The 23,292-nt window shown below is 42.6% G+C and overlaps 1 protein-coding gene across 4 annotated transcripts in view; it reads left to right on the top strand.

Moving 5' to 3' along the window:
• The window catches only part of KANK1 (KN motif and ankyrin repeat domains 1), a 662,175-nt gene that overhangs the window by 613,841 nt on the left and 25,042 nt on the right, over positions 1 to 23,292 (top strand). For all 4 annotated transcript variants that reach the window (XM_086961224.1, XM_086961225.1, XM_086961227.1 and 1 more), the window contains 4 exons: positions 3,443 to 3,662; positions 5,534 to 5,676; positions 14,471 to 14,671; positions 20,996 to 21,094. In XM_086961224.1, coding sequence (XP_086817350.1) covers positions 3,443 to 3,662; positions 5,534 to 5,676; positions 14,471 to 14,671; positions 20,996 to 21,094 — 663 coding nt within the window. The remainder of the gene's footprint in view (positions 1 to 3,442; positions 3,663 to 5,533; positions 5,677 to 14,470; positions 14,672 to 20,995; positions 21,095 to 23,292) is intronic.

Here is a 23,292-nt window from a genome sequence, read left to right as displayed (position 1 = left end):
CAGACACCATCCGTTGGGAGGCACTGAAATCCACTATAAGGGGACTTATTATAAAAATATCCTCTGCGATTAATAAGAACCGCACCACGGCCTTGTTGAAATTAGAAGAAGACATTTCAAAACTCCAGCGCAAATACCTGATGAGTAGAGACTCTGAAGTCCTAACTGAATTGTCCAATCAAAAATATACTTATAACAAACTTATCAGTGAGAAGGCAGGAATTTGGCTGGACAAGAGGAAGCGTTTTAAAATCTGTGACTCGAATAAAGCAGGGAAGGGGCTAGCGGCATATCTTAAATTTAAAATTCAAAAGAACACCATTACTTCTTTACTAGATGGAAACGGTACTCCTAACTCTGATCCCACTAAGATTGCGAATATATTCAAAGACTTTTATGAGAAACTCTATGCTAGGAATGTACATGTTGACAGTGAAAAAATGAAGAAGTATCTCTCGAACTGCACACTTCCAACACCTACGGCCGCAGAAAAGGATTCTTTAAATGAACCGATCTCTGAATCAGAGGTTGTTAGCGCGATCAAATCCCTTAAAAAAGGGAAAGCCCCCGGCCCTGATGGCTATACAGCACCATTTTATAAGTCTTTTGCCCATATTCTTGCCACTCCTCTACTGGAAGTTTTTCGAGAAATTAGCACCACAGGAGAAGTTAAGGGAACTATGGCTGAAGCCGTTATTGCTGTAATACCCAAGGAAGGCAAAGATCATAAACTCCCCAAAAATTACAGACCCATCTCATTGATAAATTTGGATTGTAAGCTCCTGGCATCGATTTTAGCAAAACGTATACAGAAGGTCCTGCCGTCCCTAATACATCCCTCGCAAGCGGGCTTCCTGAAGAATAGGCTTTCGAGCGATAACACGAGAATTCTGGCCCACGTTATTGAACAAGCGAGATTCTTATCCACGCCCACCGTTGCAATTACACTAGACGCTGAAAAAGCGTTCGACAAAGTAGACTGGACTTACTTAAATGCCGTACTACACAAATTCGACCTGGGTCCCCTATTCACTAAATTAGTCATGTCCCTCTATGCCTGTCCTTCGGCTAGAGTACGGGCCGGCGGCGCATTTTCTTCCCCGTTTAGTCTAGAACAAGGTACTAGACAGGGTTGCCCTTTGTCCCCGTCCTTATTCCTCCTGGCAATTGAACCCTTTCTGTATTATATTAGAGAAAACCCTGAAATTGCAGGAGTCCAGTTTGCATCGTGTACAATCAAACTCACGGCCTATGCTGACGATGTATTGGTCATGAGTGAAAAAGCTGATAAGGCTATACCGGCGTTACTCTCCACAATCGAAGAGTTCTCAAGTGTATCTGGGTACTCCCTGAACAAGGATAAAACTGAGGTGAAGTCATTAAATAACCTGTGTGATAAAAACATCTTGGGCGATTCCGGGCTAACCTGGCAGCCGAAGAGTTTTAAATATTTGGGTTTGGAATTTGAAAGGGACTTGATAACTACCCTAAAAATTAATGAGGAGATACTCTACAAAAAAATACAAAAACTCTTAGATGGCTGGTCTCCAAAGTTCCTCTCATGGTGGGGTAGGGCGGAAACATTAAAAATGATGATCAGTCCCTTGGTAAACTATTTGGCATGTATGCTTCCCATGACCTTCTCGGAGGATTTTCTACATAAAATTGAGAAGCTGCTAACGGACTTTCTGTGGAAAGGGAAGAAACCGAGAATTGCCATGAAGAAACTGCAACTGCCAAAGGTTAAAGGGGGCCTAGGTCTACCAAATTTCAGAAACTACCAAACCGCCTTCCTCTGCAGGCAAGGAGCTTCCTGGTTCACTGAGGACCCTACTTATACGCCATTATGGATTGACATTGAGAAATCCATTATCGGCAAGGCCCCACTCTCTGCTGTGCTCACAATGGACCTCTCACACCTTACGAACTCTAAATACATCATGCTTAATACTAAGAGAGCCCTTTTGCAGATAGATCGCGCCCACAAGACTGGTCTACAAATCCACAATTCATCATCTGCTTCTTTATGGCGTAACCCGTCAATTAAAATTGGCGGATCACCCATTATATGGGACCACTGGTCTAATAAAGGTATTAATGTAATTGCAGATCTACACGAAAATAACATGCCACTGCCATTCTCGACTCTGCAGACTAGGCATTCCCTATCGCCGATTGACTTTTACTCGTTCCTGAAGCTAAAATCAGCCCTATCCACCAGAACGTTCAAGCTAGCGACACCTTGGCTAAAATCTATGCTCCCTCACTTTCAGTCCTCTGGACATTTTGTCTCAAAAATATATAAACTTCTTGCACCAACACCCAACAAATCGATGAGGCGTAACGAAACCAAATGGGAATCGGAACCAAATAACACTGGGATAAGCATAGACTGGGTCAGGATACATGCATCAGCACTCACTCATAAGGTCTCGCCGATACTATCACAGACCAAGTATATGATTCTTAACAGGGCCTTCTGGACTCCGCAACGACTATTCAAAGTTGGCCTGCGAGACACACCGACCTGCTGGAACTGCTCCTCAGGTATCGGTGACCTTCCACACATGTTATTTAATTGCCCCATGCTTCACACATTTTGGACTAAAATCTTTGACTACATTGGGCACACGTTTGACATATTCCCTACAAGGGAATTCATCTACATTATCTTGGGGGCTCTAGACCCACTGCTAAAGGGGGATCATGACCGTCAGCTCCTGGATCTCTTGCTAACACTAGCATGCAAGGTAGTCCTATGCAATTGGAAATCAACATCCGAGGTCTCTTTTAATGCCTGGAGGGAATGGCTATACTGCATTAGAGGCACCGATAATCCCGCTCTTCATTCGTCACCATGGCAGGTTACCAGCAAAAAACTGTGGTCTTCCTTAGACCAGGCCTCCTTTACCTTCGACCCACCATGAAGTACCACCAATGAGGTCCATACTTGGTAATTACTTGGTAATTGCGGGGTTGCCGAGGTATTAATTAATTGTACTGGTTATATCCTGTCCACATGGGCTTACCAGCCTTAAACACATTGTGCATGAACGTTAAAGTATACCTGGTGTTATATGACTAGATCTAGATGGAGAACTCTATGGAACAGTGTACAACCGTAAGAATGTAATGATGGCATATTTTCTTTTCTTTTATTGTTTGCCTTGTCTATCTGTTTATCCATCCATTGATCTATTTGATTTATTTATTCATTCATCTCATATCATTTACAGATCCGGACTGATGTTACCTTGTTTTAATATGCTTTATTTTCCGTTGATGTATGTATGTATTGTTTTACATGCACTGATCCATGCTTGATTACGGCGTCACTCCAATAAGATTGTAATCCTACGGATGCCTCATGGCCGTTATCTTTTTTGTTATTGCTTAATAAAAATGATTTGAACTCAAAAAATTGCTGATTTAATGTTTGCAGCGGCTCTGTCTGAACACCATCCAAAATGAGTGGTTCCGTGTATCAAGTCAGAAGTCTGCTGTTCCCTCAATGGTGGGCGACTACATAGCTGCATTCAGTGAGGTTTCGTTTGGCGTCCTCCGACACATCATAAACATGTCTGATGGCAATGGAAACACAGCACTTCATTACTGCGTGTCACACTCAAACTTTGAAATTGTGAAGCTTCTTCTGGATGCAGGTAGGTTTTTGTTTTATTTAATGGACGTCTAGTTTGTTAAATTCGCATGTTGCCTTGCATGTTGTGAGTATCTCGAACCTTCGTGAAAAGCTGTGATTTTCTAACATTGCCCACTACCATATAATTGGAGCTGTATTTTAAATATTCTATATTTAGCATTCTGTCATCCACAGAGGCAGTGGTTGCACTTGGTAAAAATGGTGTGCCACTGGTGCATGGGTGAAATGGTCAGGCTTAGCACTCAAAATAGTTTTCTATAACATATTTATTTTTAATGTATAAATACAAAAAGCTGCCACTCATAACCGCTCCAAAAACTTCAAACTACCAGTTTCTGATAGGAAAGACTCATATACCCATTATACACTACCACAACCATTTGACACGACTACAGATAGTCATTCACAAAATTAATTTAAAGAAGTTCAATTCAATTGTTTGTCCTTCACTTCACCTTGTCCTCACCAACCACTTCATTACACTCCATATAATGTGTGTGTATATATATATATAGAGAGAGAGAGAGAGAGAGAGAGAGAGAGAGAGAGAGAGAGAGAGACTCTTTACTTTGAAATCATTTAAATGAAAGTGTTAATAGTCTAATTTCATCTCACCATGTAATTAAGTACATTAAATGGCCATCTGTGACCTCTGTAAACTGTGATATAGCAGATTGATTGCATGCCACTTGAGGAACACCTCTACTTCCATGGCATTTGGTCCAGTTGCACTTTGAAATTGCTCCTGTTAATATAGCATGATGTCTAATTTTTATTTGGCACTCCACTCTAGAAAGGATGCAACACCTGACGGACACATACCCCTTCCAATATTACACTGTTTTCCCATCGCTACAATCTTCTTCCCTTTAGTCATGTACCAACACTACTGAGATTTGCATCCTCCCAAGCAACATCGAGGGACCCCTGAGCAACAACGCTGTACATCCAGGACAACAATGCATTTGCATAAAATAGCCCAGAATACACCGTAGCAGCAGCTGACCTTGGCACACTGGCCAGTCATACTGGTCTTTCCCATGTGTCTGCAGCAGTTCGTAGTATCGTCACAAGAGTGGTAGGTCAAGTAGAGCAGTGCCAAGGTAAACTTATTCTATAGACTAATCTTCGTATTACATGAAGTTTGTGTTAGTAAAGAGCTTTGTGCTCGAATTTGTGATATAAGCATATCAAAAGTTTTCTAAAAGTATTCGAAAGAAAAACATAGGTTGTACAAGAATGTTTTACGTCGCCAGCCTGCTGGAGTTCTCAAATCAGGGTTTTTCGTTCTTTTCGAAAGACCTCTCCGAGTACAAGGAAGTACTTGTTTAGCTTCTGCTGTAGAAAATACCCACACGGTTTGAATTGCAAAAGAAAATAACTTGAATTTACTGACACTAACTTAAAAGAGCTATTGTGTTCTCGGATTTGTTTAAAAATTGAACATGTTTTTGGACTGGTAATTGTTAATTTACAGAAAGAGTCGGCAGTATTCCACCATGTGAACGGCGTGGCAGTGTTAACTTGTCAAAAGTATAGCCTCTTGTGGCAGCAGGAAAACTGTCTTAGTGATGTGGCTTGTAGACAATTTGCTTACATTTTTGTGCAGCTTATTCTTAGTAAACAAAGTGTACATCACCCTCACATTTCATTGCACAAGCACAGTCGCTAATAATTTTGAATATTTTTTCGCTAAACCTGCTGGCCTTGTCTCCCGCTCCCCTATCCCTTCACTATTATCCCTTTCATTATGCGTCCGGTTCATGTGGTGGTCCACTGTCTATACCAATGTAAGAGGGCATTCACTACACTGGCACAATTGCTGTTTTCAAATCACTACCATTGAAGAAGTTTCTTTGTTTCCATTTGCAGATGTTTGCAATGTAAATCACCAGAACAAGGCTGGCTACACTCCCATCATGCTCGCTGCCCTTGCAGCTGTGGAGGCTGAAAAAGACATGAAGATAGTGGAGGAGCTCTTCAGTTGTGGTGACGTGAATGCTAAGGCGAGCCAGGTCAGTAGCGTCCATTCCACATTTAAATAATAGAAAATCTGCACTGTGTTCAGATTACTATATTTAAATTGTCATTTATATTCCATAAAACTCTTTGCCAAAGAACAATGTACAGTTATCCTAATGTGTTTGACATAGATTTGACCATATTTGTGTGCAGATTCTGAAATGTAATGACATTGTTTGCTTCCTGACGTGTGTGTGTGTGTGTGTGTGTGTGTGTGTGTGTGTGTGTGTGTGTGTGTGTGTGTGTGTGTGTGTGTGTGTGTGTGTGTGTGTGTGTGTGTGTGTGTGTGTGTGTGTGTGTGTGTGTGTGTGTGTGTGTGTGTGTGTGTGTGTGTGTGTGTGTGTGTGTGTGTGTGTGTGACACCACACAAATATGTATATGTGTGTATTTATGTATTTACTTACATTGTTGGCCCTAGTGTATTTATAGTTGGATATGACTTTCCATAGGAAAGACATTTCTTGTTTAATAAATTCAGCACCGTTCACCGAATGGAGGACATTAAGTGGTTATACTCCTGGAAAGGTTAGTGATATCTGGACCGTTATGTAGCGCGAGACTCCTGCAGTTCCAGAGGGAAAAAAAATACTCGCACCCTATTGACAAATAGAGCCTTTTGTCCTGCCAGACAATGTGGTAGTGCGGTTCCCAGGACCATAGCACAGTAACACATGATTTCATTAATCAGACACAACAGCTCAAGAGACTATTACAGTGGCCATAACGGTGGCCATTACAGGACTCTGTCCCGTGTCTTGAAGACGTTTTTAAAAGCGCATAATTGGGCAGGTAGGGATCCTCTGACTCCCAGCTACTTGTGTAGACACCCAAAGAAATTCCCAAGTGATTAAATTAAAAAACAAAAGTTTGGTCGCAGGTACTGCAGAACGCGTGTGCAGTGGCGTAGCTGGGGGTGGGGGGTACTAGTGGCGTAACAAAGGCCACCGCTGTGCGGGGGCGAGCTCCCAAATAAGAGTTCCTGAGTAATTCCAGAGGACCCCCCTCCCCCATGTACTTTGTAGGGGGGCCCCCTCGGGTTTCGTTACACCACTGCATGGTACCAAAGTGTCATGCAAGCTGGACTGAGTTACGATTAAAAGGAAGATAATGCAGGTTGAGTGCAGCAGGGTATAGATGCACATGGAGGTCAGAAAGGCCCTGTTCTTCGGCAGTGCGGATTGGCTGCATGCAAAGAGTTGGCTGTTGGTCCATTGAGAATATAATTGTAAAAAAGAAATCACAAATTCACTGGGAAAAAAAATAAGGTTCAAGTTAAGTTCTAACAATGAGAACATGCAATACGACGTGTGCGAACGTTAAATAATCCAGACACTAAAGTGCACTAGTTCTAGTTTAAGCAAAAAACTATAACTTCTGCCCTCATCATGCAATGCTTATGACTGCACACATTACATCACTTATTTTGTTACAAATATTTTTTATAAAAAACAACGATAATGTGGGTGTTATGTTTGCACATAGATGAGTTCAGGGGCTGCATGTTTGGGGTTGACTTTATATATTTTTGACTGACCTACAACTGGTGTATTTCAGGGTTTCGTAACATTAGCTCATTTCTCATTCCTTACATCACTTTACCCTTTTCTTTTTCAAGTGAAATTCTGTTTTTTTAAATGTACATTACATTCTTATACCCCAATCATAACGTCACTTAGACCTTTTTTTTCTTTTCAGTGAATGATTGTGTGCATATGTATATTGCATGCTGGGGTGCTTTTATTTTTCTGAATGGAGTAGTATAAAATCGCATATGCAGCCATGAAATATGGAATATATTTCATCCTCGTAGCCAGAGCAGTCAAGCCACTCTGCATAACGTTGTCGTTGTCAGGGCCACTAGGATTATGAAACAAAAAGGCAAATTATGTGGCACATTCTCTGGCAGTATTTTCTTCCATTTGAACTAGAAACAGTTTTGTAAACTGTGCAAACTATGCAACGTTATGTGGAAAATTATGTTGCAAATGTCATAAAACCCATAATTATGTGGTAAATACTGCAGCCACAGAATTGCTGGCCATTATTTATCAACAATTTAAGAAATATACCTACATATTATATTCAGTGCCCTTTCCTTAGCTGCCCTGCAAATAAAATACATTTTTTAAGCTACATACCTCAAATAAACGTAGTGTCGTAGTGTAAATAAATACAGAATGGATAATTTGGAATATGGTCCTATATTGCATTCTTTGGGTTCTGGTGACATACATTTTGTGGTCTAGGTTGGCAGCACAACTCCTCAATGGGCTATATTGCGCTGTTTCCCATTTTTTATTCTCTTTGTATTGCAGATGTGCAGAGTGTATTATATTGCTAATTTCATTATTTTTTTTTTTTATTTCAAATCTTTTTTATTGAAGTAAGAAAACAAAAGCGTCCGTACCTGCCCAAGGGGATCACACAAAAGTGTTAACTGGATTCTCACCCACTGGGATTCCAGGTAGCATGCTTCATCATTGAATCCTCGTTCAGTTACCTAGTGTATCTAGACGGATTCAACCGTGGTAGCCAAGGGAGCTCTTTGGTTATTGATTGGGATCCTAGATTTAAAATAGTCTAGGGCAGCGGTCTTCAATCTGTGGGGCACGACCCCTAGGGGGGTCGTGGAGTCCTGGGAAGGGGTTCGCAGATTCTGCAGAGTGCAGTTCCTGGCATTGGGCTGATCGAGGGTGCTCACGGCGGAGGCCTAATTCACACTGAGGTGTGAAAAACATCAACGCCTCATTAACAAGTAGAAAGGTCTTTTAAAGACCTGTCAAGTACTTGGGTGTGATGTGTGTGTGTGTCCCTGAAGCTGTTTCAGCCGGGCTCACATTCACGATCTGGGGGGGGGGGGGGGGGGGGGGGGAGTGGCTGTAGTTTAGCCCTTTGAGTTCAATGGATGTTGCGCACCTGGAGCTGTGGGTCCCGTGACACGTCCCCTGCCCCCAGCAGGGAGGCACAGAGATGCCCTCCCATGAGCGGGAAAGAAGGACGACGACGCAGAGAGATACTGATACCCCCCCCCCCATGAGAGAGGCACAGAAAAGGTGGGTGGATGAATGACGGGTGAATGGATGGATGAAAGGGTGGATGGATGAATGATGGATGTATGAAAAGGTGAGTGGATGAATGATGAGTGAATGGATGAATGAAAGGGTGGATGGATGGATGAATGATGGATGGATGGATGGATGTATGGATGAATGATGGATGGAAGGATGAAAGGGTGGATGAAGGATAGATTGGTGAAGGATAGATGTATGGATGGAAGGATGAAAGGGTGGACTTATGAAGGATGCATGGATGGATGTGTGAAAAGGTGGGGGGATGAATGATGGGTAGATGGATGGATGAAAGGGTGGGTGGATGGATGTATGGATGAAAGGGTGGATGGATGATGGATGGGAGGATGAAAGGGTGGATGGATGTGTGAAAAGGAGGGTGGATGAATGATGGGTGGATGGAAGGAAGGGTGGATGGGTAAAGGATGTATGTATGGATGGAAGGATGAAAGGGTTGATGGATGAAGGATGGGTGTATGGATGGAAGGATGAAAGGATGGATGGATGTGTGAAAGTGTGGGTGGATGAACGATGGAGGGATGTGATGAGGTCTAACAGGCGCATTTATGGTTGTCAAAAGTTGATGATGAGGAGTACCAGTTCTAGAAACTTTTGTCGGAAGGGGGTCCTTACGCCTAAAAAGGTTTTACAAGGGGGTCTCGGCATCAAAAAGTTTGAAGACCTCTGGTCTAGGGTGTCATTGGTTTAATTGTATTTTCAGAGGGCACACTGATGGGGTTAAAAACAGGTGGGCATGCACTAAGGAAAATTGTATCCTCTGTATCCATTGGTCAGCCTGTTTCAGCCATCACATCAATGCATCACCTGGCTAGTTGGCTTTCATCAGGACCCCACCACGATTCCATTAGTATCCTATTTGTGTGCATTCAATTGTGAAACTTCCATTCACCATACTTCTGATGCCACACATACCGACCCATTTGTAGTACCTTCCTATTTAAAGCTCTATGAGGGTAAGGAGACAGGTGAATCTTGTAGTCAAACTTTCATCAAGGGTTTTTGCCTGGCCGTGAACCTATTTGCCTCCTCCTTCCCCCACATCCTTCTCCTCATGGAGCTCGAAGTAGGACGCTCCTAAAGAAATGTGATGCTGATGAAAGCCAACTAAAATGTCTTAGGGACATTCTGAAGGTTCTTTGGATATGAATTCTGCCCATTGCTTATCATTGGCTTTGTGGTTTGCAACTCACATTTGCTTCCTTTTTACTTGCTGGCTTTATTTGATTTTGGCAGTCCAGCATGTATTTGTCCCTCCCATTGTAGTGTGGTTCCTATATTCCCAATAGGCTCTGCGAATTGGAATAATATATCCTATAGATATGACGCAAGACTTAGGTCAGTAGGTCTCTATCGAATATACTAAAATTGTGAGTGCCAGCTAGCTCAGAGGTCACTAGAAACGTTCTTAAATACACAAGAAGAGATTAGTTTCTGACAACCGCATAAACATGACAACTTTGTTTCCCTAGGACTGGAAAATATCTTCAGAGTCGTAGAAACAATAGATAACTATTTTAGTCGGTCAATCGTGCATGCTTCATTTCTACAGAGTTGCAGAGAAATAGTGAGACGGGCGTTTTATTAATAAAAGATTTATTGAACAGTCTTCTTTCTCATGCAAGAGAGGTGAACTGCTACAATCGTTAGACAGAATTCAAAGTATAATGCATACAGCGAGAGTAGTATTATAAAATAATACTGTAATAGCATTGTATTGTTTCTAAGCCATATAAAAATACATACATAAATAACACAGGCTAAAATACTTAACTGGTGCTTCTAAAATATGCCTACCCCAATGTACCTCACCCAGGTCTAGTTCGAGGGAAGAAGTAAGTATTGTTTAGCATAAGTGTTAGTTCTGCCAAGAATTGCCAAATGTTTCTCTAGGTTCTAATCAGCTCCATACCTTAGAATGAAGGAGATTGGTATCTCTGTCTCGGGCCTGGATTTCCCAACACCCCGCAAGGGGAGTCAAACACTGGAGCTGGATTCTCTGCAGAGGAGGACAGCTTCTTGTCAGTGCGTCAGCTGGAGAGTCTGCTTCCTTCTGCACTTGCTGTAGCGAGCTGTTTGGGGCAAGGAGGTCGTCGAACTGCACCGAACCACACCGTGCTTTGCTATAGCAAGTGAAGGTATATTTATAGCTTGAAGGAGTTTAGGAATGCCATCTTTGACGTAAAGTCGGGCATATGAACGTCATGGATGAACCCATAAGGAATAGTTGTTCATGCATCATAATGAGTTTCTTGGAGAAATCAATATCCCGGCTAGGGGAAGTCCCTTCTCCTTAAGAGTCTGGTTTTCCAAGAAATCGTTGCGACTTTGATGAACGGATGGAAGAAGCCATGCCTGTATTTGGGTAGCATGGGCTATGCCTAAATAAGGGCTTGATTTCTATGCCTATATAAGGGCAACGTGGATTGTACCTATATAAGGGCATACATCGGGGAATATTCATTCGGAATCTAAAACGCCATACGACACCATGGAGCATAGCCTGCTTACCATCTGTGACTGGCTCCTTGTATTCTTTCACCAGTGCTTGCTTTCTGTGGACTTTTGGTTTTTTCTTCTTTTGGTAAGGCACTCCACAAGGGAAGGTGTGTTTTGAGTCCCCTTATATGCTAGTTAGGCGAGCAATAAACGTGGTGCATTTCTTTGAAAAGGTTCCCTGCCTCCTAAATTTCTGCTTGACTGATTCTACATATCTTTGCGACTCCAGTTCATCAATCTTGCATGCCTGTGAGGAAAACCTTTCTCTCTACGAACTTGTTTATTTTGGCCAGTGCTCTTTACTTAACTTAAACAATCCTCTTCTTCCGTTCCACACCTATACCAGTTGAGGCGTGGCAGTGCTGAAACAGCCCTCCCAATAACAAGAATGCTGGAGTTCAGAAATGAATGGGCAATAAACAGGCTTTTAAATGTTGTTTTCTCGTCACATTTGATGTACATTCAAAGACAGAGGTCAAATGTTCGGCTCTGTCTTCTAGGGATCTTGTTGTTTAGTTTTCTTTCTCTGACTGCAAAGTGAGAGGACCTATTAGACAATCCTGCTGGGTATAAGAAAATAAAAAGGCTGTAGGATGTTAGATTTTTCTAGCGTACAACAAAATGTAAAGGAACTATACAAATATTTCATAATATATTAAAATTAGGAAAGCACAAATGAAGAACTTTTTGGTAATTGAAGTGTGGTGGAAACTAATATTTTAATAGGATCAAAACATATCAATATACTAGGTGATGCCGATTCCCACACATTGTGCTCTGAAGTTTTGACAGTAAAACTGTATGTCTTTTCAAATGAAATGGTGATTTCAATTGAAAATGTGTTTGCTGTAATGGCAGTGTGCTACCACACCATGCATACCCCAGTCTATGCAGCACCACTCTGACACTCTACTCCTCTCAACAACACTTAATTCCCCTGTACAACGATGTACTCCCCACTTCAACACTCTACTCTGTCACTGTACTCCATTCTGTGCCACTCTATGTCCCTACACTTGACTCCACTGTATGCCCATTCTACAATACTGTACTCTACACCACTCTATGCCCCTCCAGTCTACATCACTTTACTCCAATCTTCCCCACTCCATTGTACTCTACTCCACAGCACTCTACTCCACTCTGACACTCCACTTTACACCACTACACCACACTTTCTTTCACTCTACAACATTCTATGCATACACTCCATTCTATGTCATTTTATTGAAGCCACTACTACTCTACACGCTACTGCACTCCACTGTACTCCAATCTACGCTTCTCCGAGCCACTTTACGCCTCTTCACTTTACTCTATGCCACTCTAATCTATGATGCTACTCTGTTGCCCTACTCCACTCTTGTCTTCGGCACTCTATTCTACGACAGTCTACACCACTCTACTCAACGACACTGTATGCCACTGCATTCTCCTATACTACGCCATACTCTGCAATACTATGCCACTCTACACAACTTCACTCCACCCCACTCCCATCTCCTTTATGCCACTCCACGACCCTAATCCACTTTACACCACTCTACACGATTCCAATCTGACACGACTCCACTCTACACCTCTCCTCTCTATGAAACTCTACTCTGATACTCTGTGCCCCTGCAGTCTACCCCCTCTACACCGCTTCACTCGACAACACTCCTCTGTACTTTACAACACTCTACTCCACTTTATGCCACTCTGCGCCATTCCACTCTGACAATCCTCCACTCTAAGACACTCTACACCATTCTGTCACTTCACTCGATACCACTCAACACTACTTTACGCTTTTCCACTCTATGCCACCCTACTCTACAGCACTCCACTCAAGAACACTCTGACACTCCATTGTATTACACTGTACTCTATTTCAGTCTACTACTACTCTACTCTATGCTACTTCACTCTACGCTACTCCACTTACTGGCACTCTACTCCATTCTGTGCCACGTCACTCCACTCTACACTACACCACTCCGTCATGCCACTCTCCTCTGTGCCACTAACTTTTAGCCATGCTGGACAGCACCCATACTGGTGTACAACATGGCTAAAATACATTAGCAAAGTCAATAGCTCTCGTATAGGCGATACCTATTGGCTTTGCCAATACTTGTTGATGGAAAACAAGTGCTGGCTATTTACTTTGCACTTAATTGTGTTTTTTGATCTCCCTATTGAGAAAGGAATTCTGATGTGGTTCTGGGTGGGAAGTCAACTGTGACTACACAATGAATTAAATTTACAATTTGTCTCGGACTTTGTTAGTGCCCGACCAGTACTATTTTGGCACTCAGTTTGGAGGAATCACTTGGCGACTTTGACACGAGAGATAATAACTGATTGTCGATAATAACTGATTGTCTAAGCTGTGACAGGGGCATGAAGATGCCATTGCTTTCGTATGTGTATTCCAACTTGCGCGAAATAGGCATGGATAATATCTTCATTAACCCAAGCAACGTTAGTACAGTGAAGAAACTTGAATTAAGGGAAGCACTATATGCACTTTATTCATCGAGAAGACAAAGGATTGAATTGCGGAAAAATACAGTTGTTAGGTACCTGAGTATAGAGGCACCCAGATATCCTCTTGCATTGTATCTAACATTACCATTAACGAATTGGGAAAGAAGTCTCTTGTTTCCACTAAGGGCTGGTTCCATTAGGTATCTGTTAAATTTTCCCCTGGGTTACCAGCCAAGTACAGACAAACTTAGCTGCCCTTGTAATGGGCAAAGCAACCAAAATGATCTGCACTTCCTTTTTTCTTCTAATTTCTACTTGAAATATACAAAAAGGCTATTAATTCCACTTTTTAAAAAATATAGACCTAAGACTTTGGACCAATCCTATCAGTTGCTGCTAACACTCGATAACAAGGAAATAATCTGTCGCATTTGCACTTTTTAAAAATTTGCTGTACATGCACGTAAGATGATGGAAAATGCCTAAAATAATATTTCTGCTTGATTGTAAACTTCTAGTTTTATTGTTGCAAAAGGTTTTATGAATTGTGTATTAATATATGTGCTTTTATGAATTCCTGTAACTCGAATAAAGATTTTTGAATTGAATTGACTACAATAAATAGGTAAATTAGCTGTTTACCTGTGCTTTCTTTTAAATATGATATTTTCCTGAGTGACTTACATATTTCTTTTGCATGTATTCCTGACATCTTGACTTTTATTGACAGGCCGGACAGACTGCTCTCATGCTTGCGGTGAGCCATGGCAGGATTGATATGGTAAAGGCCCTGTTGGCTTGTGGCGCAGATGTTAATATCCAGGATGATGAGGGTTCCACTGCATTGATGTGTGCCAGTGAACATGGACATGTGGAGATTGTAAAGCTTCTGCTGGCTCAGCAAGGGTGTAATGCTGCTCTGTCAGACAATGTAAGTGTCTATGATAACGAAAGATCATACACCAAACCATCCTTTTCTTTTAAGATGTATGATGTCCAGATTTGTAAACGTTTCATAGAAATGTAATTGTATTACCCTTCAAAGTGAAATGCAATTCTCCAGTATTACATCTTTCATAGATTCACATGCTTGTATCTTCCCCGTCGTCATGGTGGGAGTCTCACGGAACATCTCTGATTGTCACCACTGGTGGTGAACGCAGAGCCTTCGTTGGCTGTGTATTTTGGGCCCTCGGAGTTTGGGGTGCAGGTGCCCGTGTAGACGACAGAGGCGCATTTGCCTCTGGAAAACGACGATAATAGTCATTAATCATAAGCCTCAGGTCAGATACTAGAGATGCAGGCATAGAGACTGACTCTTCTCTTGCTTCTTCATGCTGTTCTTCATCCTCACCGTAGTCACAAGTGTCCTGGAAAGATTCATACCTTGAAGACTTTGACTGGGCCCGCTCCTTAAATGGAAAGACTCCCTCCTCATCTGTGTCCTGGCTCTTTATTTTAAGTTGTGATGGACTATAGGCCACTCCAGACGACTCCTCATCATCCGAGTCTTGCTCCAGCAGGCTGGACGGAGGCAGAGGAGAAATTTGCGTCCACGACGTGAATTCCGCTGACTTACTTATCGTCGACGATCCCCTTGACAATTGAATTAAACGGATGGAGATTAAAGTCTTCGACTTTGGCGATTTAAAGGCCATCGCCGTCGAAATCACACTCCACGTCGACGCAGTCATCGTCGTCGGAGCCGTTGTCGTCTGAGCCATCGTCGACGGGGCTGCCGTCGTCGTCAGAGCCATCGTCGACCGAACACTCGTCGACGGGATCTCCGTTGTCGTCGACACGGTCATCGTTGACGGTATTGTCACACTCGTCCACGTAGTAGTCGTCGACACTGACTTAGTTCCTGCCGTCGATGCCGCTGTCGTCGTCGAAATAGTCGTCGTCGACGGGGCTGATGTTTTTACCTCAGATTTTGAAGCAGAAATCCTGGAACTGGTCGCCGGAGCAGAAGGTGCCCCTTTCTAACCTGACGACTTCTTGAGAGTAGTATGAGGTAGAGAAGACGCCTCCTTCCCCTTAGATTTAGACTTTTTAAGCTCCACCATTTCTTCAGAATGTGAGGCCTTCCTCTTTTTTGGTGTTTCAGCAGCAGACTCCTCACCAGAATCGGAATCTGATGCGGCCTTCCTTTTTTGAAGCCACAGCAGCAGACGAGACTCTCTGTCCCTCAAAGTTTTAGCAGAGAAGGTTCTACAATATTTACAATCCTTGGCAATATGCTTTGGATGAAGACAGTATAAGCAGTCCTTGTGAGGTTCTTCAGAGAAAAGCCTAGCCTTTCCACAGGATCTGCAAGGTCTGAAAAGCCTCGTTTTAGAGCGCTCAGCCATTATTAGGTAAAATAAGTGATAGACAATACCTTATCCAGAAGAAAAATTCAGTTGAAAAGGGCCAAAAAGTTCAGACTTGAAATACCAAACTGAGCAGAGCTCAGGGAGACTCCTTCCTCACACGAAGGCAGTTGGCAATCTGAGGCAGGAAGGTTCTGCTGGGGAGTGTGAGGTCAGGGCAGTAATGCTGATTGGCTGACTTTTGGACCAAACAATGAGGTGGGCTTTTCTATGCAGTTTTTTCTTCTTTATGATACTGCTTTGGTCATTCTGTTACCGTGAGACTCCCACCATGACGACGGGGAAGATACAAGCATGTGAATCTATGAAAGATAATACTGGAGAACTATAGTTTACAGGTAAGTAACTAATTCCTTACATTAGCTAGATGCCATACAGGACAACCTCCATTTTTTGGTTTTGTTTTTTAACTTGTTTATATTTGCAACCATTGTGAGCTATTAACTCTATACCCTTGGAGGATTAAATTTCGAAATTGTACATGTCTATGTATTAAATATATCTACAATCCATGTTTTTTTTTTTGCTTCGGCTTCGAAAAATTATTTTCAACATATGGAGGGATGTTAAAAACTTGAGACCTTTTACCAGTTCGCTGCTTGGGGCATCTCTATTCTGCAAGGAAGGAGCATAGCCCATTACATATTAGCATTTAACCCCTGTTTATAGTTTTGTGAGATTGGCACATACAATTAAATAATTGTCAGCCCTTTGCTCTCCCTCGCTTCATCCCCTTTAATGCCCAAAGCTTGACTGAGGGGGGTGTTAGTTACATTAGTGGTACATCTGGGCAATAGTCTTTCTAGGAAGATGTTGTAGAGTAAATGACTGCTCAGTTTTCTAGTACCTGGAACTCACAAGGCCTGACCCCTGATTGCCACACCTAGAACTTGACCCAAAGATTCACAATTTTTGAAGCAGGCAAATGTCTTAACATTCTTCAGACAAGAATTTGTGGGAGAGCTGCTTAGCTGCAACCTGGCCTTTGTTACCCTGTCTGCGTAAATACTCTCCAGCATTGAATCTTTCATAGATTCACTTGCTTGAATACTTCCCCATCTCTGGGCTTGGGATTATCTGCATGTTAATGTTAAACAGCAGTCATTCATTCATCTGCATTCATGAATATTAAACATTATTGTAGACCACGTATAATCTGCTGTTATTTGTCCAAAACTCTGACCAGTGAGGTGGAGAGACAGTGCCCTTTACTGCTCACCTGAGGCTACAACTGCCACATTTTCTATCTCTTGTAAGTGAGAGAGAATCCTATGGAACCCTGCTCCAATATTCACAGTTTTGCAGTATTTTTAGCAGAATACTCCACAAATTTCCAGATGGAGCATGTAATGCCATTTCTCTGCGGTATTCAATGATTTTTTGTAAAAGAAAGACCATGAAGAAGCAGAAAAATAAGTTGCTTTTCAAAAAGGGTTTAAAAGACAAATGTATGCAAAGAACAGGCACAGGCTTTGTATAGCTTGCCTTCATCCTGATAATGACCCAAAGAAATGTGATATTTATCTAAGAAGAACACAACATTGTGACTGGCGGGTAGCACTCACTTTGTTAGAGAACATCTCCGCTCCTTCCAGCTCAGTCCCTTAGAGGAAGACCAAATTGGACTTTGAACCAGCCAGAGATGATTATGGAGAGTCTTAAACATTCTCTATGAAGCAACTCACTGAGCTTGCTAGAAAGGTTTAGTCTCCTGGTCAGCCTTCCTCTTCTGGACTAAAGAGTATCGCGCCATCCAGATGACCTTCCAGGTCTGACAGAGCTCACTAAGAAGACTGATAAAATGGCTGCTTCCCTTCGCTGAATTCCCAGTCTGAAAACCCAAGGAAAGGTAAATTTTGTTATCTATGACCAAGATGGGCAGGGCAGTCAATGAAATTAAATTGGTCGCAGGGGGATATGCCGATGACACCTGTCTATATTTATACATACAACAGCTTTGCTGTTGGTGAAATTTTCAATGGGGCAGATGACTCATACTAAAATGAATGTCTTCACATCAGCAAATTACCAGCTGAGAGCTCGAAACCGCAGCCATCATTGAAGGATCAATCCATGACAAGGAATCAATGGATGTTGAGCTCAGAGCCCACTGTCCTCGAAGGGCCAGTCAGCAGCACAAACCCCATGTCAACAAGATATCAGCCACTGAACAGAATCCACCATCAACAAAGAAATACATTTTTACAGCTGACGTGACATTATTCCAGTACTGATGACTGATCCCTTGTCATTCGTATAGATACATTTTGCATTGTTTGCAAACTCACCATTGACCGCAATACTGTTCAGGCTATGGCTCTCTCACCTTTGGAGGTATCTCTCCAATATCCAGAAACCTATGGAGATGTATATACGTTTTCTACCTGAGAGCTGTCATTACAATAGGGCTAATACCCTGCACAGTAGGGTTAATATCCTGCTGTGCAGGGTATTAGCCCTATTGCAATGAATGGTACTTATGTAACGCTTCTATGTTTTAATACAAAACTGTTTTAGAATAATAAATTTAGAATCTTACTGACCATTCACTCCTTTAATCTCTGCCTGGGCTCGGCACTGAAACTTCAGTTAAAGCTGTCCACTTCGGTGCCCAGCTGACTAGCTCCACCTTCTGCACTGACCACTGCGGCACCAAAATAGAAATCCATCTTGCTTGGGTCTGAATATTTCGAGACCGGCACGGAGTTCTGACCCTGGTACTCAAGTGGAATCAATTCACTCTTCCCCCCCCAACCCCCCCCCCCCCCCCCCCCCCCCCCCCCCCCCCCCCACTCTCGATATGCAGGACACACTGGATGCCCGCCAGAAGCAAATCCAAATACAACTCTCCTTCGGAGAGGTCATTGATCTGCTGGTGCAACCTAAGAAGACTGTCCAGGCCACCGGTCTCTTGCACCTTTCTACGCCATCTTCTCCTCTGCCCCACTACCCTTTATTCCCCCACCACGTTCACCTTCACCCTCACTCGCAGGGTGATCTATTGAACATCACTCCTCAGGGGTCCCTACATTCCTTCTCAGGTGGGCATTGGACAGGAGATATATTTGATACACGGCAGACCCCTGATACTTGGTTGGCCTACGACATTGACCCTACAAGGGACACTGATCAAATCTTGTACCCTGCTAGGCCATTTCCTCCTGATGACACCACCTCTTATCAGGAGCTTACTGGCAGGACTGCAACTTATCAGGTACCACTTCATAAGGAGCCTATAGAGGAAGATTTCCTGTTTGAACCCTTTCCACAAAGGTTTCTCCCTACTTGGCAATCCATAATATTGGATCAGTGGGTGTTGGATATTATCCAACATGGTTATTGTCTGGAGCTCATCGCCACATCTCCAAACATTCCATCTCACACTCACAGGCTGTCTCTCGAACACCAAACATTACTCACAGGATGTTCAAGCTATTTTATTCAAAGGAGCTATAGAACCCCTCCCCCTACAACATCAGGGTCAGGAGTATACTCCCTGTACTTCCTAATCCCCAACAACGGCAGATCTTTGCGACCAATCTTAGATCTATGGACATTAAATCATTATATCCTGTCAGAGCATTTCCATATGGTCATTCTCCAAGATGTGATCCCACTTTTACAGCAAGGCGACTTTCTGTCAGCCCTAGACTCAAAGGACGCCTACATTAACATTCCAATGCATCCGGCACATCGCAAATACCTAAGGTTTGTGATAGCAGGCAAACATTACCAATTCAAAGTCCTCCCATTTGGAGTAACTACTGCAACTCGAGATCAAATGCCTAGCTGTGGTAGCAGCACATGTACGCGGAAAAAACATCCATGTTTTCCCATATCTCGTCGATTGGCTTATCAAAGCCAGCACTCTTCCTCTGTGTCAAAAACACTAAAAATGCCATAAACCAGCTCCATGAGCTAGGCTTCACCATCAATTTCCAAAAATCTCATCTTCAGCCTTTACAGATTTACCCGTCTCTGGGGGCTATCCAAAATACACAACTGGGATTAGCCTATCCAGAATTTTCAAACGAGAATACCACATTTCCAACCCAATCAACAGTTATCAGTCTGAACGATCATGCGCCTATTGGGTTTGATTGCATCTGGCATTGCCATAGTGCCACATGCACAGCTGCACATGTGTCCGCTTGCGGAATATCTAGCACGACTCGTCTCAGTCACAGGGTTAATTAGAGGATCTAGTGTTGATAGACAACCACACTCATCGCTCTTTGGAGTGATGGAATACAAACAACCTGTTAATGGGATGAACTGCACTGCAGTACTGTACCAATAACATTCAACCATATGATTACGATCAGGCTGTGCAGATTGGGGCATCTTGGAGTTTGTTGATGGAACAACCTTCTAACAACCATTAAAAAAAACATGGTAGAATTCAAGATAAAACTCAAGAACTGTCCTTTGTAACCCCTTTCAGAGAAGTAATAAAGCCTGACGCTTAGATGTGATTTAGTGGTAAGAGCTTCTTGAAGGTCCAGGTCAAATTCTGTCTTAAAGGCGCAGCATGCACATATCCCGATTTGGTGAATCGGAACTTGCAAAGTATTCCCACAGATTGCAGTTGCTCCACACCTGACTTTAAATTAGGTAGGCAAAAATGTAATCATATCCTGATATAATTTTCCAAGAAAAATATCTTGTGTTTTTTCATAAGTTTAAATGAATTTTATCTTGCATCTTCGTAATCCATGTAGGAGTAATAGACCTTTCAGACTGCACCCTTGGTTTGAGGGATTTTACCAGATAGTGGAGTGCCAGCATTGTGGTAATACTTTGACTGATTACCCAAGAAATCTTGGATTTCTTTGGTTTCATAGATTCCTTTAACTTTTTTCACGACATGCTCTTGTTTGTAGGACGGGAGTACAGCATTGTCTATAGCATTGGATGCTGGACACAAGGACATAGCAGTACTTCTCTACGCTCATGTGAATTTTTCCAAGCCACAGTCGCCGGTAAGATTTCTTTATCATTTAAACATTGTTTATTGTATGAATATGTTTCCTTGTTCCCATAAAGAGCTCGGATAACGTAGGATTATTGGACAGTAGGTCAGTAAACAAGCAAAGTGCCTGGTTATCATAATACCAAGAGAGTGCTGCATTGGGGAATTATGGTCTGCATAATATCAGACTTTATTGTAGACCTCAACAACTTGAACTTTGCTCCAGCCCAGCCATTAAATTGTATGTGCAGTACGTGGTTTTGGAACAGATAACATGCAAAACTATTATTACACTCAAGGAACACATTTCTTATTTCTACATAAACAACCAGCTAATCTGTTCTACTTACCGCTCCTCATTTTTCTACCCACAGGGATTTGCTTACTCTGTAGCTTTGATGGCCATATAGTTTCTTAGGCCTTGACCTATTGTCACTCTAGCCGTCTTAAGAGGTCATTTACAAAATCATGGATGTGGAATTCCTATAGCCCCGCGCCCAGGACATATTGTTTGGGGTAAAGGGCAAAACGTTTTCATGTGTATTTTGTCTTTGGGACATGTAGGCCCAACCCTGAAGCACAAACCCTTTGGCTGCCAGTTTGCAGTATCACATTATAGATCAGGGAAGAGCACTGTTTGCAGTGAAGGTAAATTTTTTGTCCATATGTTAATGCTGTTCAAACTTGTATTTATGGTTCATTAATTGAAAGCCTTTATTATTAGGGTGAGCGCTCTAAGTAAATGTTGTAAGCTTGGACTGCACTACTGACATTGGTCCCAGTATATAAAAGTGTACACCATTTTTCAAAGTTTAGCAATATGAGGCTACGTATAATGCTTCCAGAATGCTGTCTGATTTGATGCAAATATTTGCAGAAGCTTGAAAGCAAGATTGATGAGATTTTTACTTTCAATTTTATTTTTTGCAGCATCATTTAGGCATGTGTTGATGCATGCTACTATTTCCCAAAAATATTCATAATGGAAAATCAGTGTAACCAGTTTCAATAAGATTAAAGGAAACAAAAATAAACAAACATTGGCAAAGCCAGTAGGTCTGAAATTGATGTCAGCTTTTTAGTCTTGTCAGGGTGTGTCTTGTTTTGGTATGGTTTTTGTAAAACCTTATTGGTGTGGGAGCTGCAGGGCCCTCATCATTATTACAAACATTGGCAAAAGCAAAAATAGTTTTTGGTCTCAAAAAGCACATACTGTCTCAGTAGTTCCTGGCACTGTACAAAACTACTTTGTTTGCTGATATGCTCCTTGTGAAAGAGCAGATTCTCTTCCAGGGGATCCTCATAAATAGTCATAAGCACTAGAATATTCCCGCCCATGCGTGGGACCCCGGAAACACAATCATATATGTGCCCCATATATATATATATATATATGTATGTATATATATATATATATATATATATAGCAACTGCAGCCTTATACACACCAGAGCCTCTCACATAGGACTGAAAGCATATACATCTCCCAGGCTGCATTGCAGAAACAGTCTAAAAAGACTGAAAAGCTAACTCATGTAATGTAAGAGACTCTTGTATAGCGCGGGCTTCACTCCAAGGAGCATCCGCCGTCGCCAACACAATGACGTTCGGTGTCGAGGTACAGAGTCCCTTCATCTGTATCTGCACGACGACGTTCGGCGTCGGAGCAAAACTCCTCCGCCGACGTCGAAACAAAGGGATGTTCAGGCGTCGTTTGCAAGGGATTCGATGTCGAAGTAGAGAAGCATTATCGAGACCGGGCCCAACAACAGACCGGAGATAGACGTCGAGAAGGAGGTCCGGATCGACGTCGAGAGGCGCACGCCCGACGTCAAGGCCTACCTCAGTGAGGTCTAGAGAAAGATCGTGGTTCTGGTAACAGAATCGGCGTCATGCCATTCTTCCTCTCATTCCTCCAGACGTCCTTCAACGAGATTTGCTTCTCCACAAAGGCATTCCAACAGACCTACTCATAGATCTCCATCCCAGCACAGGGAGTCTCCCCCTGCTGTGCACTTGTCTCCAAGATGGCTCCTCCCCCTGCATCACTGGAATAAGGATGCAGGAGCAACACAGAGGATGCAAGAATATGCCAGTACCCTCCATAGGTCACCTTTACAAAGATTGGTGCAGGAAGTGGACAGACCGCGTTCTCCCAGACGTGAGGAGCGCACGGGCAGGTCACAGGAACAAAGATCTAGTTCCCAT

The sequence above is a fragment of the Lissotriton vulgaris genome, chromosome 3_1 (assembly GCF_964263255.1).
Source record: "Lissotriton vulgaris chromosome 3_1, aLisVul1.2, whole genome shotgun sequence".
NCBI classification, from domain to species: domain Eukaryota; kingdom Metazoa; phylum Chordata; class Amphibia; order Caudata; family Salamandridae; genus Lissotriton; species Lissotriton vulgaris.
Note: the sequence above shows the minus strand (reverse complement) of the source record. Positions and strands in the feature narration are given on the sequence as shown.